At 43.3% G+C, this 18563-nt stretch overlaps 1 protein-coding gene across 1 annotated transcript in view; it reads right to left on the minus strand.

The window, feature by feature from the left end:
• LOC126456318 (uncharacterized) overlaps positions 1–18563 on the minus strand; it is a 1428646-nt gene that overhangs the window by 1001935 nt on the left and 408148 nt on the right. Inside the window, exon 4 of the mRNA XM_050092069.1 lies at positions 5603–5666. Coding sequence (XP_049948026.1) covers positions 5603–5658 — 56 coding nt within the window. The 5' untranslated portion in view covers positions 5659–5666. The remainder of the gene's footprint in view (positions 1–5602; positions 5667–18563) is intronic.

The following is an 18563-nucleotide window of genomic DNA, read 5'->3' on the forward strand; positions in this document are numbered from 1 at the left end:
CGTTACATACTGAACCCCGCGTATATTAACGACGAACATTGAGACCTTAACCTTATTGAAATGACTGCTTCTGTGCGGGCGCGACAGCATCGATGAACTTAGGGAACGACATTTTTTTCCGACAAGCTGTTACTTACAACAAGTACTTTATTACCACTACTAGCTAGTTCGGAGAGTTTGCTTAACACTGAAGATTATGCTATTATTATTTGTTTGTCGGTAAACTTCTGAGAGCGCGGCGCTCTTGGTGGGCGAAGTGGTCTTTACCGGAACAGACGTGCAACTGCCCTACAGGCGCACCAAAAATCAGTTGCCGGTTCCTGTGTAAGAGTGAAGTACACCGTATTGATATACGTCGATTTTCTTCGAGTGATATTAATTATCCGCGTCAATCAGTTGAGTTCGTGTATTTAGTAACGTACGTAGTTTTTCAGAAGTGATCTAAAAGGGTACTACATCGCAAGAAACTGTGCACAATACGAAGAAGAGATATTTGGGAAGTAAAGAGCGTTCGGTCGTCTCTAACGAAATTATAACTTATACTAAAGAATCGACACAGACAGAATTGTTGGATAATTTTACCAGTCCGAATCAAATGACTGCAATTTATACAAAACCCAGAAGTGATACAATAGGAGGATTTAGAGAAGAACGCCAAAATAATGAACATTGTTTAGTGGAATAGCCAAGAAAGATCGCTAAAATTTTGGAAGGAAACTCATGGTCGTGGAAAACTTTACAAAGTAGGTATTTCGACAAACGGTGGATGACTACCACATAAATTCAAAAATAATGCCGACATTAAGCAAGTTATTGATTGCTGTAAAATAAAAAACCAGTTTGCCTGAGCAGAAACATGTTTTGCACAAGAAACTGCGTGAAATGCGTTATTTCTGGAAGATATCTGTAAGTGAAGGAAAGATTCTGGAGGAGACAATTGATGTAATCGACTGACGGAGACGAAGACAGGAAGGCAGGAAGTTCTTTTATGTCGACGAAACTTGTGTGTATCGTTTTACCTCTTGACAAGAACTCATGGAGCAGTACACTGTTCAAATCGAAGAACACACAGAGCGTAACCCTTCCATTTGAGCGCAATTGTGAAACTGTTTTCGGTTTTGGCGATGCAGAATGCCTCCTCTGGGACGACTAGGCCTCAGTTTCAACACTATATTAGTCAGCTCTTTTTTCTTCACCTGTTGTGACTCGTTTCAGTAGGTCCGTATCGTTTTTGTCTTCATCTAGCGACTCCTGAGCAACTTGCTGCTTTCGTTTCAAAATTCAACAATTTTGGAACAAATTTAGCCGAAACACGAAAAATAATTTCATGGCGTGAGCCAGTTGATAAGGCAACATCATCAGCGACAACTCTGATTGTGATTTGGCGATAGCTCATAGTCAGTTCTTGCACTTTTTCGACGATTTCATCGATCGATGTGCTGGTTATCTAGGGCACTCCTCATCTAGAACGCCTTTACGACCTTCTTCGAAATGCTTCTGTCAGTCGTAAACCCTTTTTTCAGTCATAAGAGCCTCACAGAAGTTATATAACATTTATAAAAGTTCGATGCACTTAACTCCCCTCTTATATAAAGATTTTTATACAATGTAAATAATCGCCGCTACTATCAAAACATGTTACTTTTTTGACAGCTGACAATCGACTAAATATCATACACGCATAACATTGTACACACATTTTTCAGGCGTGCTTACCAACACAATGACAAAAAAGCCATGTGAATAGGTCTAATACAACACGCGAAATGACCATTTCCCCGTTACTTTTTGAACACTCCTCTTGTACTAAGAATAGTTGCGCTTCAACTCAGCCCGTCAAAGAAGGTTTTATCTCTTAGAGGAAACAAAACGAAGGAATAAGCCTTTAACTCTAGGGAATAACTGCGCTATATTGTGCTGAAAATCCTGCTGGAATATATGCACCAGTTTAGGGGAAGATAGTAAACGACCACACATTCAGATGAACACGCATTCTGTTCCGATTTTGTAGAAGATGTATGAATCCTGATTTACGACTTATATTCCCACGTTAACGCATTTTACTCTATGAAGGTGAGTTTCAGAAGAAGGCGATTGTCTTCTGTATTAGGTATAATGTTACCTCATACACCTAAAAATGGATGCTGCTCGGACCTATCTGCATACTGCGTTGCAATTGATTTAAAGCGACCCCACGGAAGGGCCGATATAACTTTGCGCAACAACCTGTACAACCCGTAGAACCACTTTGTGACGCATCTGGGTAGGCAGAGTGGGAGAACTCGGCTGCTTGTTCATGAGTTTACCGACAGACTATAATTGTGCATGGTAAGTAACTTCTGTTTCATGCAACTGACGAGAATGATGTATCAACATGGACCGTGCTCTTGGGAATTGCCACACACTCCGAACTAGCTATTAAAGTTAATACAAGACTAATTTCAAATAACAGCCTGGTGTAAACGGTGTCGCTGTGTGCTGAACTTTGTAACAAATGACATGCCTAGGAACGTTCACAAGATATTAACGACTATGACACAGGCTTAGGTGCGAGGTATGTTGACAGTGCGGGGAGAGGTGAGGGAGTGAGGGAGGGAGGGAGGGAGGGAGGGAGAGGGAGAGGTGCTGATAGGGAAGGAGTCAGTGTTGTGCTGTGACGTCACGTGAGTGACCATGACCAGTTAAAGATGCATGAATACAAGTTATAAACACTATTTTCGGAATATAAATACATTAGTGGGTTACATATTTAACTGCAAAGGATTGTGATGACTCAAGTTTTTGTCGAGTCAGATAATGACCGTAGGTTTAATGGCATTTAGAATAATAAATGTAACGTACATAAGTAGCACACAAAAATATAATAATATGGTGGTCATAAACAGTATGGAAAGCTTGTAAAGGTGTTGGAGGGGAGATTGTGCTGAGAAATACGTGTTGTGAAAAAAATCGATACACTGCGTTGTTTCCGAGTTATTTATCATTGAAGTTAACCAGCCAGGTCGTTGTGAGCGCAGATTCATGCACTTGCACGCGTTAAAATGCGGTGAGGCACAGACATCTGCGAGTCCGTGAGTTAGCACTTTATGTGCTCATTACCCGTTAAAATGTACCTTTTCCGGAAGTGATAAATTGAAAGTCAAACGAAGAACACGTATGGCGACACCACCCCTGATAGACTGCTTGAATCTGCGCACGTGACGACCCGATTGGCTGAGTTCAATGCTAACCACAACAATTCTTTTCTCCCTTCTTACATGACGCGGCTTCAATGTCCCTTCCACTCTCTGCGGTCATAAGACAGCGTGGAGTCGAATTCATGATGTGCCATCCTCTCCAAATGTCTGTGTACTTGTGCCGAATCACAGGAAACTCATTCGATGTGACAGTTCATATCTATAACCAAAGAGGACAGAAAAAAATGAGTGTGTTGTACTGCTGAGTTGTTCATTTCGTCATAAGAATTTACGTACTTTGCTGGCATGAAGGGGCGTTATTGTGTGTCTTGACGCTCGTAATCTGGTCTGGTATTATTTTGGGTAATGTAGACGGGTATAACTACTGCAACAAGTAAACAACCCAAATGGATACGATGAATGTTTCCTGGCGCGATTCAAAACTCCCTCCTGCACTTTGTACATAAATTAAAACAAATATGTGTCTTACAAGGCAATTACCTGTTTTTAGCTGCTTTGGTAGTATTATCCCAAAACATTAAAATCTTTGGTACAGTTTTTCAAAGTTTGGGCAGGAAAGGGTTAACAATTATTTCTCAGCACAACTCCCCTGAACACCCTTTTCAGACTGTTTCTGACCACCCTGGATAAAACATGCACAGAGTTGAGCTAAATTTAGACCTACCAAACTACGGGCTAATTGGCGGGCTGTTCGTACGCAGGAATACAGACAATGCTATGTAATGATAATATTTGCGGAAAATGTACATGCTTTGCAAATGCAGAAGTGTGTCCCACTCTGTGCAATCAAAATTCTGGACATAACGAGATATCCGCAAATTGAAGGGTATCAAAAAATTCCACTCAAGAGAAAACTAGAGTAGTAACTAAGTCCGATCATTTTTTTATTTCGTTTTATGAATGAATTGTTTTCTGTTTAATTTATATCTAATTAACTATAATTTGTTTGTATTACTTATTTTGAACTTTTATTGTGTTGTTGAATTTAAGAACTAAATTGTCATCGAAATGTTACACATTTGAGCAACGGTATAGAAAAGGCGAGGAAAACATTGAGATTCGCTTTTAGGCTACTTTATCTGCTTTTCTACTAAACATTCTGTTGTTTAGCATGTTATCTGTGTTACTCATTTCGAATTGGAAACTTCCATCTTTTCTAAGACAAATGAATCTTTTACTGCTAAAGTGGGCGTCATTTACGACGGCGGCCGAGTTTAGGTTCGTTCTGCGCATCTGACGTCACAAAACACAGTCAGCCAATGAACAGAGAACGACATTGCCAGAACTCGACTGCAGTGCAGAGCACGGACGAGTGGCTTCAGTTTTAGAAACGTTCAGTCATAAATAAAGTAATTGAACAAAAGCAATGTCTTGAAAGCAGACTTTCTTTTATAGAAAGTTTGGAAAAAGCATTCTTTATACCAATTACTTCATATTCTATTAATTAATTAAACCAAACAAGCAATAAGCCTCCTAATTCAGGCGATAGCAACGAAAGGTGTTTGCATCATTCTCACTAACCGCTTTCTCGCAATAAAGAACAGCGGTAATTGTTTATTTCCTATTGTACTTCGACGAAACGTGAGTAATTCATAATCATACCAACAGTGTTTGTCGGTATTTTGCGTGATATTTTAAAGTCGTCCGGGAGATATATTGAACGATGAGCTGCATTAGCGTAATGGTTAAACGGTATGGCTGCTAGGCGAAAGGTTCTGAGTTTAAACCTTGATCGGTGCTTAATACTCGTATTTTCTTTATTTTAAAAATAATATCGAAGTGTCTTACTTCATGAATTTTATTCGTTTGAATGTAATTTTTTGAAATTTGTAGTGGCATCTAAAAACGACCATACGGAAAGTATACGCTATGGACTTTTACCCCTGCAAACTCTTCAAAATTTCGTGCAATGGTTTACTACATCTAATGCTGCACAATAACTGCATTTAACATCGAAACAAAATTAAGTCATTTATGGGGGGAAGGAATCAGTCAAGAAGATGTGTAAAAATCAAATTTTTGGGCCAAATAGTTTTTGTGAAATCGAATGATAAAGTGTGTCAAAGCAGTCGAAACACCATGTGTCTGCACAGACGAGCAGTGCAATGATGGCAAAATCGCGCACATCGCGGAATGCGGGGAGCATGTCTGTGTAGCAGCGAAAAGGGTTAATGCGGCCGTGGTGGTTTTACTTCATAAACTGCACGCTCCCCCCCTAAATGTAAGTTTGCGAACTATAGTATGGCGCTGCTTCTCTTGGCGCGTACAACTGGCAACGCAGCAATTTCCCGCATCTGGGCGGGCATGCGCGAACCGCCAAGATAAAAGAATTGAACTATAGTATAGTCTCTGTACCGCTAAGAGAAAATTAAAAAAAAAGTGAAGGCAAGCGAAAGTGTACTCACTCAGCAGGTCCGGAGCTGTTCTTGGCCCGCCACCGAGCCATGCCCGCGCGGGCCATGGCGCCACCTGCAACAACAACAACACACTGCCGTTACAATGACACACTGGCGCCAGTGGGACACGCGCGCTTAACCCTGCGACGTAGCGCCGCCATCTCGGCTCCGCAAACCGTGAAGGGCCAGCAGCAGCAGCAGCAGCAGCCGCACGTAATATCCCGTGTCTGCAGACGCGGCTGCCAGGGCCAAGCGAGCGTGTCTAACGGCACATGAGTTTCACACCCGCACATGTGCTCAGCCAGCCTGTTATTGTCTCTGTCTCTGTCTCTCTCTCTCTCGCTCTCTCTCTCTCTCTCATACACACATACAGACATACACAGACGCCGCATGTAGTTAAAGACTCTCAATAGAGCCGCCCCAAAATAGTTATTAAAAGATATTCTTCAACAACATATTACAGAATTTAAATTATCAGGAAGTATTCGGAATTTTTGCGCTGTCCTTAGGTTAGTTAGGTTTAAGTAGTTCTAAGTTCTAGGGGACTGATGACCTCAGATGTTAAGTCCCATAGTTCTCAGAGCCATTTGAACCATTTTTCTTCTTGCACAGCTCGCAGCGATCCGCACTGCACTCAGGCTTTTGACAGGTGGTCAGATTAATGTGACTGCACAGTGGACTTCAATAGCTTCAGCTAATTCAGTCGGTGGATGTCCATTATCACGAACACGGGTTTCTAGCGCTGATCTACAGGTCTTGTCCAGTTTTAAGAGATCTTCATGGTTCACCGCATCTGTCCAATATATTTGGTATCATATGATGTGCACTTTATCTGGGACACGCCTAATCTGTCGCAGTGGTTGGATATATTCTTCATATAGTGATGCACTTTCCGTCCCAACAACTTTTTGGTTCAGAGGAAACTCTCACGTTAAGCGGCTTCATAAAATAAGCTATTTTTTGTGAGACGGCGCCATTGTACTGCAACATAGCTGTGTTGAGTTCACCCTTTCCACCGGGTACCCATTTCTCAGTGCCCTTCTGTATCAGCCTACCTAGCAGATTATCCCGGTAACTATTTATTAGGTTTCACCATTGAAGAACTCTCATTTTGGACAGGAAAGTACGTTAGCTGGGCAGAAATGGCGGAAGGTGGTGTGAAACCGCGGGACACGAGATGACTGTGGGATCTCTAGTGTACAAGCGAGAGGCAGCAACGCGTCAGCGAACGGCATTAGCGGCCTGTGTCGCAGTAACGGCCGCGATGTGGGCTGTCGGCTTTTCTGAAGGCGCGCTTTTCTCGATCCCTCGGGCACAGATTCCCCTCGAGCGAAGAGTGGCAAATGGCTTTTAGGCGCGACGTAATTTGATTTGCCTGCTCTCCCAGGACCGCGTCGCTGGCAGTCGGCGGCTCTCTCTCAACGACCGCCTCCAAGTCTCGCTTCAAAAGCTGTTTCTCGTGTCGCTACTGCACCGGAGCGGCTCATACGCCAGTTTTTAAACTCACACAGTCTCCAAACGCCCGTGTGAAAGGTTTATGTATTAAATGAAACGATATTAAATCACATTTATGTGCGATACACAGTCTCTTGTTTACAGAGATTGGGTTATTGAGAAAAACGCGGGCAAGCTAGTAGGAAAGAGTCGAGTTTAGTCGCAGCCTTGTTCAGTCGTGCCGTTGTGAAGAGAGGGTGTTGTATAATGGTGGAGTGATCTGCTTGGATGGCAGATATGCTGTACAGAATTTTCTATTTCAGACAGTCCAGGATATATAACCTGTGGATGACATTTGGTTTTTGATATGATTGTATTAAGAAACAGCACTTCAGAAAAGGGTAATTATTCTGAGTTTGTTAGTTGCAAGCACGTGCTGCGAGCTATCTGTTGTTGCATAACAGGTCGTACACCGTGTGATTTTACGTGTTATACCATACTATTTCAGTTTTGTTACTCGTCCATTTTTTGTGAATTTCACAAAAGAATAAAATAAAGAAACAAATAAAAATATGTAAAGAGGTACAGATGTATATTTGCAATGTTATTTAAACTTATTGGTAACTTAATAATGATAATAAATAAAGTATGTAACAGGCTGTGGATGTATTTTAAATTAAACTTGAAGTGTGTTTGATGGAAGAAACAAGAAATGGCAGTTTGATTTAGATGTGATGTGATGTGATTTATACCTTCAACGAGGGTGGTTTGAAACTTCTCGGAACGCAGTAGAAATAAAGTACTTACATCACTGAAACTTTTGTTATTTTTCAATGTAGTTTCCTTGTAGATTAATGCGCTTGGTCCAACGATGTTCCAGTGCCTTGATCCCATCTCTAAAATGAGTTTCCTCCAGCCCTGCAAAATAGTTGTAAACTCCGGCTATCAATTCTTCGCTTGAAGTGAACCATCGTTCACCAAGAAAAACTTTCAGTTTTAGGAAGAGATGGAAGTCTGACGGAGCCATATCAGGTGAATAAGGCGGGGGTGGCAACAATTCATACCTTAGTTCGTGTAATTTTGCCTTGGCGACGTCACATGTGTGCGGGCGCGTGTCAAGAGTCGCGGCACCCATCTTGCAGATAATTTTTTTCATTCTAATTCTTCAGTTAAAATGTGATATACCCTTTAGATGACATGTGGCATGCGTGAGCAATTCCATGCACGATTGAAAAATCGGCACTTTTGCAATGATTTCTGGAGTAGTGACACATCTTGGCCGACCACTGCGCGGATCATCATCTAAGCTCTCCCGACCAAATTTCAATTCCTTTGTCCATTCGGCAACAGTTGAATATGAAGGAGCGGAGTCCCCCAGTGTATTTTGTATATCGGCATGAATGTCCTTTGCTTTCATACCTTTCTTTACGAAGTACTTAATCGCTGCTCGAATCTCGATTTTTTCCATCTTCGCAAATCACTACGCGGGAATAACAACATACCCGCGTCACCGCCAAGCTCTCTTTCAAGAGCACAGACGTGGCACGTGTTGACAGGCGAGAGTCCAATGAATGTCACGTGAACAACTCGGTGCGCTAGCGCTGGCCTCTCGTGGAGATTCCGAGAACTTTTCAAACCACCCTCGCATGTATATGGTTACATCTGTCACATGTTCCCTTGGGTGTAGTAATACTTAATTAATAATGTATTAATTAATTAGGTTTCAACAAATGAAGGGGTTACAATGTGTTTCAGAGCTTTTGGTAACAATGGAGATTGGGGAGTTAATTTAAAATGTCATAGTCATTGCACCAGGTGCGAGGGCTCAATACAACTTCGAACCAGTCACACATGGTGTAGTGAAAGAAGAAGAAATGTGATATCTTCAGATACTGTTACATGCTGTAAGTGGTATAACAACGAACTACATAGAGAGTTACATTTTATGGTTGATTCGATTTAATGTCGTAGAACCTCAGTTTACTTTTGCTGTGTTTGTATGTTTCTCTCGTCTTCACTTCCTGTGTGTGATATATCATCCGATTCAGCGTGTGAGTTTGCATCTGGGCCGTTTACTATGCACTGTTGATCTGTCATTTGTGGAGCCCGTCTTATTCTAGCGTATGGTCTCTCCTGCTTGTATGCGGCATGTACTGCTTGCGATTCTTCATCTGCGACGTTTATAGAATTCCTGTCATCTTGCCTGCGTATTAGCTGTCCTATGTCCTGGTTCCCTAAACTCGGTCTTATGTGTCCTAGGGCATCGCAGATAAGCACTGTCTGTTCAGGTGTGCCATTCTCACCTCAGGCCCAAGTGTAAGTCTGTTTTTGTACTTAAACTTTCCGTTTCATCGGTTATGTCTTGCCCAGTTATTTCTCATGTGTTGTCGCGTCCTACCCTGTTCCGCCAGTATGCCACTGCTCTGTGGCGAATTATACTATCTATAGGGAAAACTTCCAGTACTGCACACAATGCCTCAGTCGAGGTTGTACCGAAAGCCCCCGAGATTCTGAGTATAAAACTCCTCTTGTTTTCAAGCGTACCTAAGCATAGTCGATGTGCCGAAGCACTAGCCAAGAAACTAGTTATTGACTCAAAAAGTGCTGTATGATAAGCCCTCATTGTCTGCAGGCGTAGTCTGTTTCTTATAACGTTTCGTCTTTTAAGTTGATGTATGGGTTTCGTCGCTTTGTTAGTTGTTAGTCTGGTATGTTCGTTAAATTCTAAACGTTCGTCAATATAAATACCGAGGTATCTTGTCATAGCTTTCCTTTTTACAAATGTGTTGTTTGACTTCACAACTGGATTTATTTTCAGTGAGCCTCTTAGAAGTTAATAACAATTTTGCTAGTTGTTATTGTGTGTTTGTTGGTCGTGCACCATTCACTGATGAACGTGAGCAGCCACGTGGCTCTGCTCTCTAACTGGGACCTGGAGTTTGCAGATACCACGACCATAAGGCCATCTCGGTACGCAACCACCCAGTTTGCAATGTCGTTGTCTCCTAGTGCAGTAGTGCTTCTATGGCTATGTCCCAGAAAATCGGTTCTCATACGGAGCCTTGCGGACAACCCCTTGTTAACCTATTTATAACCTTTTGGCGATCAGTCTTCCATTCCACCATCCCACTTTTACAATAATCTCTAAGGCTGTTGTACAGAGCCAGCAGGATATTCATCTCCTTAAGTCTTGCAAACAGCGCCGGTCAACAAACGTTATCTAAAGCACAAACTATGTCAATTAGGATTGATCAGACAATATATAACTCTCACAGGTCACATAAGTGGCCTCCGAGGTGTGTCAAGATATAACGTAAAATGTCCCAGCGTAATTTCACCAAACGCCACGGCAAGAAACTGGCTTCCATTGCACAGAAGCGTGAACATATTATGAGAGAGCTATAAAATACTGGCACATTAGGTGTACACCATTTATGTGGGTTTGCGGAATACAACACAGAGAGAGTTACCGACACCAAGCATACTGCAGTCGACATCACATCGGTGTGGTGGACAGTCAACTCGCTGAAATAAAACCTATTCCTGAAATCAAGTTTCATTACCAGCTGAACGGCGCGACAGGAAATTAGCGCGCGAAGACTAATCCGCTTGGGGCTGTTAGCTCGCACGCCATTACCATCACGGCAGCTGCCACTCACAGAGCGTAGACGTAAAAAGCAGACTTTCCTGGAAGCCTTGCGGCGGTTTTATCGACACCGGGCACGTCTCGGTACTCCGGATCACGTGTCGCATAAAACAGTATATCGCGGCGGTAAGCGGATGAGCGTGAGGGAAACGCCGAAGCCGCAGTAATTCGCGGGGGGCAGCGTAAAGTTGGCGGCCGTGGCTGACGTATCGGCGGTGTGCGGTGACGCGCGCTTCCCATCAAGCCAGGTAATTGGGCGTGCCGCCAACCTCGCGGCAATAAACTCCTCCCAACCCACCAGCCCGGGTATTCCCCCGGCAGCGGCGAATGCAGGGCTGCCACGGTCGCAGCTAGGGAGGAGGCGGAAGAGGAGGAAAAAATGTGATTCCCCGACGTGGAGGGATGGGGAAAGACGTGCCGTCCTGAAGGAAGAGACGCCCCAGTAATGAAAATCCTCGAAACGTCGAGAGCCAATTTATTACTTTGATTTATAGCGACAAAAATATATCGCCGCACTGTCATTTCCAAGGTGAACAGCCGCTACGTAGGAACGTCACTTTTACGAAGAACTGAGAAAAGTTTTTCTGGATGTATAGGATCTGATGCATAAACAACGTTCCGTTTAAGTTTCCAATTTGTTTTCTGCTGAGTTTCTGACAAAATGAACCTATTTTGGCTTCTTGCAGATCCGATTATTGGAATTTTATAAAACTGTAGGGTAAAAATATCAAATGAGCACTGCAGACTACGCGGAATTTTCAGGATTTCGATTCCGTCGCATGATGGGAATTGGTTACGGCGCTCTTCCATTTAAATCCTCAAGTTTATTTACCAGACATGTTAGATGTAAGGAAGACATCTTGGCTCAGTTCTCCTAGAAGGCGATAACTAAAGAACATAAATCTGTTGGCGAAATCAGACAGGAAGAAAACATTCGACTCCTACGTTTATGTGCTGCCAGCAAACTACTTACAGCAAGAGAACGCTTTTATTGACTTATGCACATACATCATTTTGATTGCGAATTTTAAAAAGAAAGTTATACCCTTGTTGCCTCTAAATTAACTGATTAAAGTGCGCGGAAGTAACTAGTTGTAGGATACAGAGGTTTCTAATTCTACTTGAATGTAATTACAATAATTTGAAAAATGGCATAGGTATAAAAATTGTGCTAAAAAGACATACCAAAAAGAAACAATTCCTTCATTTTAAACCTCTTATGCCGTTATTGCAAAGAATCATTGGTGACTGGAACAAGAAAGTGGGTGAAGCGATAGTGGTACAAAACTACCATACGCCACACACCGAATCGTGGTTTGCAGGGTACAGATTAAAAAAAAAAAATAGAAAAATAAAAAAAAATAAAAAAAAACAGGCGCGAGTAGGAGTCGCGCTGAGGGTGCGTACAAACTTAATTATGTGTGTAGATAATAGCAATAATAACTTCATGTTGATGAATGGCCTTGTGCAAGTCCTAGCGAACTTGCTTCTGCAACTTGCTTGTGCCTTATCTACCGCAGTTATGCAGTTACCCAACTGGGGAAAGGAAACATACAATTTAACCGTCTGAGTACTAGTGTTTCCTGCCTGAAACCACCAGTACCAGAGACTTAATTTGTTTTACGCATTATGATCATCGAAGTTTCGAGATGTGGAAGAGTGTCTAGGAAAAATGCGAAACAAGTTTCAAATTTATCTCATGAAATGATGATGGTTGAAAACTGTATGTCCCAGTGGCTCCACAGTGAAACCATCCACTTAAAGCAATTGACTGTTTACTTATAACAGTTTCTTCTTGTATTCGTTGTTCACTAAGACAATAAACGTTAATTTTGTATAAAAAATTCAAATTATGTTCCAAAGTGAAACCATCGCTTCAAGATAATTGATTGTTTACTTTTTGCCAATTTCTTCTCGTATTCGTTTCTCACTATGACTATAAACGTCAATTTTATGGAAAATCTTAAAAGTAATTTTTTATATTGGTGAGACCCAAGGGTAAACGTGGAATCCGAACCACATGTTGTTTCAGGGGCTCCTCGCATCGCTGAGAGGAGGCTAGGTTAAAACGAAGAGTGATCCGGGTGAGATTTGATTCCGCGGTCTGTCGGTCTCCATTCTCGCGTCCTACCGCTAGATCGCCAGTCCCGGTACGTGTATAGATAGTTCATAAAATAGGTTTTGATGATTTAGTTTGTGAGTATCAAATAACGTGAGATAAATGGCCACATCTTTTCTTTTGATTGGACTAAGTTCCGTTAGAAGCTTAAATTTCTCACTCCGCTAAGGGTCCATAGACCTTAGTATGCCACACAAATTTCAACTCGATACCTCTATCCTTCCCTGAGAAAAAGGGGTCTTAACAAACAGACAGACAGTCGGACGACCAAGTGACCCTATACCGGTACAGTTTATACTGACTGAGGTACGGCACCGTAAAAATGAAACGACTTAAGTGCGCTGCGGTCAGACTTCTAGTCTGATACCTTAACCTGTTTCTCCACCGCCACTGTTCGATGGTTGGCGCTCTCGTATGGTATTGGATTGGCTCCTAAACTTTGATCCGGGACCTCGCGGAAAGGCTTGTGAAGCGCATCGTGCTGTATAGCATTCACTGAGGTGACAGCAGTCAGGGCATACTCCTAATATCGGGTCGGACCTCGTTTCCCGGGCTTAGTGCTGCATCTCGACGTAGGATGGGCTAAGCAAGTCGTTGGAAGTCCCCTGCATAATGCTGAGCTCTGCTGCATCTACAGCCGGAAAATTGTGAAAGTGTTGCCAGTGCATGAAACGTCCCCTTAGAAAAATTTATGAATGACTGTGCTGGTAAACCTTTACGTTATTTGATTTTCAAACAGCTGAGCAAAACTGAACGTACTCAGACATTTTTCTCTTTACTTATTCTGATCAACACTAAACTGACACACAATATTTTTAGCGCAATGCAGTCTGACTTTCAATAATCCCTACAAAAGAATGGGCCTATCTAACAATAACCTATACCTTTCATGAATCACTTATCTCACAAAAACCTTCGTTACTCGAATTACTGCAATACAGCGAGCGCCAATACTGCCGGCTAAATAAAAGATTCTAACTACTGAAGACACTAACTACTGATAGGCATAGTTCGCAAATGAAAGATTTTGATAGGGAACAAACAATGTATTTACCTTAATAATGTTCAAAAGTCATCAAATATATATATCAGTTCATGGTATCCAGTATTACAAATTTACCCTTTCTGATGGACACACGTCCAGATCGTCCGCTCTCAAAACTCTGCCATCTCTGTCCCCACATCCACCACTGCTGGCGGCTCACCTCCAACTGCGCAACGCTACGCTCTGTTCACATCCAACTGCCCAGCACTACAATAGCAAATATTCCAACAATGCAAATCAGCCACAGACTGCACACAGCACAGTCAGTGATTTTCATACAGAGCGCTACGTGGCGTTGCCAACATAAAAACCTAAACAGCCTACTTACAGATTTTGTGCACGAACTGACCTCTCGATTACGTCCCATAAATGGGATTGATGTCGGGTGATCTGGGTGGCCAAATCATTCGCTCGAACTGTCCAGAATGTTGTTCAAACAAATCACGAACAATGGGGGCCCGTTGACATGACACCGTTGTTTGGGAACATATAGCCCATGAATGGCTGCAAATGGTCTCCAGGTTGCCGAACTTAACCATTTCCAGTCAGTGATAGGTTCAGCTGGACTAAATGACCCAGTTCACATCATGTAAACACAGCCCACACCGTTATGAAGCCACCACCAGCTTTCACAGTGCCTTGTTGGCAAAGTGGACCCATGGCTTCGCGTGGTCTGCGCCACAGTCGAGCTCTACCATCAGCTGTTACCAACTGAAATTGGGACTCATGTTACCAGGACACGGTTTTCCAGTCGTGTACGGTCCAACTGTTGCGGCCACGGGCCCACGAGAGGCGCTGCAGGCGACGTCGTGGTGTTAGCAATGGCACTCACGTTGGCTGTCTGCTCCTGTAGCCCATCAACGTCAAATTTCGCCGCACTGTCCTATCAGATACCATCCTCGTACGTCCCACGTTGATTTCTGCGGTTATTTCACGCATTTTGCTTGTCTGTTATGACCGACAACTCTACGCAAATGCCGTTGCTCTCGGTCGTTAAGTGAAGGCTGTCGGTCACTGCGCTGTCCGCGGTGAGAGTTAATGCCTGAAATCTGACATTCTCGGCGCAGACTTGACACTATGGATCTTAGAATATTTAATTCTCTGACGATGCGCCTAGCTCCAATTACCATTCCCCGTACACAGTTTGTTTATTTCCGACGTGCGGCCACAATCACGTCGGAAACCTTACCACATGAATCACCTGAGTACAAATGACAGCTCCGCTACTGTACTGCCCTTTTTCACCTAGTGCACGCGATGCTACCGCCATCTGTACATATCGCTATCCCTTGACTTAAGTCATCTCACACTATTTATTACTACAAGTATCTACAGCAAGCGTGAAAAATGTAATCGAAATCGTAACGCGTTAGGTGTTCGCTTCCCGTCGGAGTCAGCGCACAGCCGTGTGTTGGCGAGCACCGCGGCTCGTCCGCATCCCACTCGGTACCCACCAGGAGTCACTGACTCGACCCCGCCGCCGTGTACCGTTACGGCGCCCACACTGCCGCCGTCATTTCTCTCGGTACGTGTTTGGCAGCCGCGCAGGCTCGATATTAACGCCTAATGAGCGACGCCGGCTCCAGATACCGGCATGTACCGTTGCGCGCGCTCTCTGTACACGGCGCTGGCCCGAGAAATCGTGTCGGGAACACAGAGGCGCTCGGCAGCCGCTCTCGCGCAAACGAGTCACGACGTGGCGTAAGATACGAGCTTTCTCGACATAAATGGAGCTGACGCGAAAGGTAGCGGACCATTTCCCCTTACTGCGACTAACTAGTAGCAAAAATGTCGGTGAACAGAATACAATGAAATTGTGTTCCTCTCTTTTGCTGACTATTAGTCAACGGGTAACTTTATGTACAGCAGATTGCGTAGTCTCCAGGTCGTGCTCCTTGCGTATTTGTGTGCTTACAGGTTCGATATGGAAGTGTCAAAGACCGTCCGCTATATATCACATGGTCTTTATGAAGGTAACTCTCACAGGATGTCCATAATTAAAGTTCGAGCCGGCCGAAGTGGCCGTGCGGTTAAAGGCGCTGCAGTCTGGAACCGCAAGACCGCTACGGTCGCAGGTTCGAATCCTGCCTCGGGCATGGATGTTTGTGATGTCCTTAGGTTAGTTAGGTTTAACTAGTTCTAAGTTCTAGGGGACTAATGACCTCAGCAGTTGAGTCCCATAGTGCTCAGAGCCAGCCATAAAGTTCGAGTTCCAAAACGCTGTAGAAAGAAAACCGCTGCTCAGAATGGTGGCAAATTTGAACAGCCTACTACTGGTGCAGGGGGAAAGGTCACACTGAAAAAAAAAACCGAAAATTTTACTAATAAATAAGCGTCAGAATATGAACACCAACACAGGCGCGGCACACGGCTGTTCTCAGTTTCCGTCAGAGGCGCCCAACATGTCTACCTCTTTAAAGGATCGCGCGCTTCTGGCAAAGCTCTTTTAACTGTGGGCCGATAACCGTGCAGAACTTTTGGATACTCAAAGGCATAGAAAAATGCATTGCTAAGGGTCTGGAAAAAATAATTACAAAATCCGAGAAGACCGCTTCTTTTGAAGTGCATTGTCGCAGAGGTAGAGAAGCAGTTAATTCAACGTTTGTTGATGATGTGTCCAGAGCAGTGCAAATGGGATGGAGCAGTGGTGTGCAAATATGCATTGCACGAGGAATTGCCTCAAAGTTGGAGATGCCTGCGAGCACAGTTCATAAAATTATACGGAACATCCTGAATTGCTATTCATATAAAATCACCCATGTTCAGGAATTGCTTCCTCCTGACTGCCAGCAAGGCAAAAGTTCGCTCTGGAATGTCTTGATCGCATGGAGCCGACCGCGGTGGCCGAGAGGTTCTAGGCGCTTCACTCTGGAACCGCGCTGCTGCTACGGTCCCAGGTTCAAATCCTGCCTCGGGCATGGATGTGTGTGATGTCCTTAGGTTAGTTAGGTTTAAGTAGTTCGAAGTTCTAGGGGACTGATGACTTGAGAAGTTAACTCCCATAGTGCTCAGAGCCATTTGACCCATTTGAACGAACGTTGTAAGTAGTAGCCCGTTTAGGTTTTTATGTTGGTAACGCCACGTAGCGCTCTGTGCGAAAATCACTGACTGTGCTGTGTGCAATCTGTGGCTGGTTGGCATTGTTGGAATATCCGCTATTGTAGAGTTGGGCAGTTGGGTGTGAACAGCGCGTAGTATTGTGCAGTTGGAGGTGAGCTGCCAGCAGTGGTGGATGTGGGGAGAGAGATGGCAGAATTTTGAGAACGGACGATCTGGACGTGTGTCCATCAGAAAGAGTAAATTTGTAATACTGGATACCATGAACTGATATATATATGATGACGTTTGAACATTATTAAGGTAAATACATTGTTCGTTCTCTATCAAAATCTTTCATTGGCTAACTATGCCTATCAGTAGTTAGTGCCTTCAGTAGTTAGCCTCCTTTATTTAGCTGGCAGTATTGGCGCACGCTGTATTCCAGTAGTTTGAGTAACGAAGACTTTTGTGAGATAAGTGATAGTTTAATGTTAGTCACGGCCACTCTTTTGTAGGGATTATTGAAAGTCAGATTGCGTTGCGTTAAAAATATTGTGTGTCAGTTTAGTGATGATCAGAATAAGTAAAGAGAGCTCTGAGTACGTTCAGTTTTGCTCAGCTGTTTGAAAATCAAATAACGTAAGAGGTGTACCAGCACAGTAGTTCATAATTTTTTTAATGGGGATGTTTCAACGTAACTGAATTTAAGGAATGCATTATAAAATGCATTCCGCTCGTGACCCCCGAGATTCACAGATCTGTTATGGAACATGCTGTTTCTCGATTTAAACTTGTGACAGCAAACGGTGGACACCATATTGAACATGTCTTGTGCCTGTCTCACGACAGTAAAAAAAAAAAAAAAAAAGTGTATGAAATCTTATGGGACTTAACTGCTAAGGTCATCAGTCCCTAAGCTTACACACTACTTAACCTAAATTATCCTAAGGACAAACACACACATACACACCCATGCCCGAGGGAGGACTCGAACCTCCGCCGGGACCAGCCGCACAGTCCATGACTGCAGCGCCTAAGACCGCTCGGCTAATCCTGCGCGGCCACGACAGTAATAAACCGATGTCATTTTACTTTTTATGCGGTTTGTGGCCCTAGGACAATTAAAAACTATTTTTTCCCTCCGATGTGTGTACGACCTTACCGTGGTAGATGGGCTTACCCAAATAAAACTGCCACAATTGTTGACTGCCGAACTTGTATAGTCATGCACAGCGAACAGTACGGATGGTGTAATGTGCAACTCAAACCATAGTCACCGTATTGCGAGTCATCTGTCATTTCTGGGCGACCACATTTACGTTTACACCTATTAATAAAATTTTCGTTCAAAATTTTGTGTTTGTTCCATGACGTTTTCCCCTGTGTCAATGACATACTATTCAGGTTTAACGTCATTCTCAGCAGTGGTTCTCTTTCTACAGCGTTCCGAAGGTGGGACTTAGTTATGGACACCCTGAATGTCATAAAGAAAACCAAAGTACATGGGACAATGATTTGGCGTTGTTCAAAACAACAATCGACGTACTGCCAAGGAATGCTTAAGACCAAAGTTAGCAAAGTTCTTAGTTTGAACGAGCTTCAAAGTGGAGGCTCAACATTGTATATAGTTGGTATTTCAGGAAGGAGAAGCTTAGCATGGGTAACACTGAAGAGTAAAGGGAAATGA

The sequence above is a fragment of the Schistocerca serialis genome, chromosome 2, assembly GCF_023864345.2.
Source record: "Schistocerca serialis cubense isolate TAMUIC-IGC-003099 chromosome 2, iqSchSeri2.2, whole genome shotgun sequence".
NCBI lineage: Eukaryota > Metazoa > Arthropoda > Insecta > Orthoptera > Acrididae > Schistocerca > Schistocerca serialis.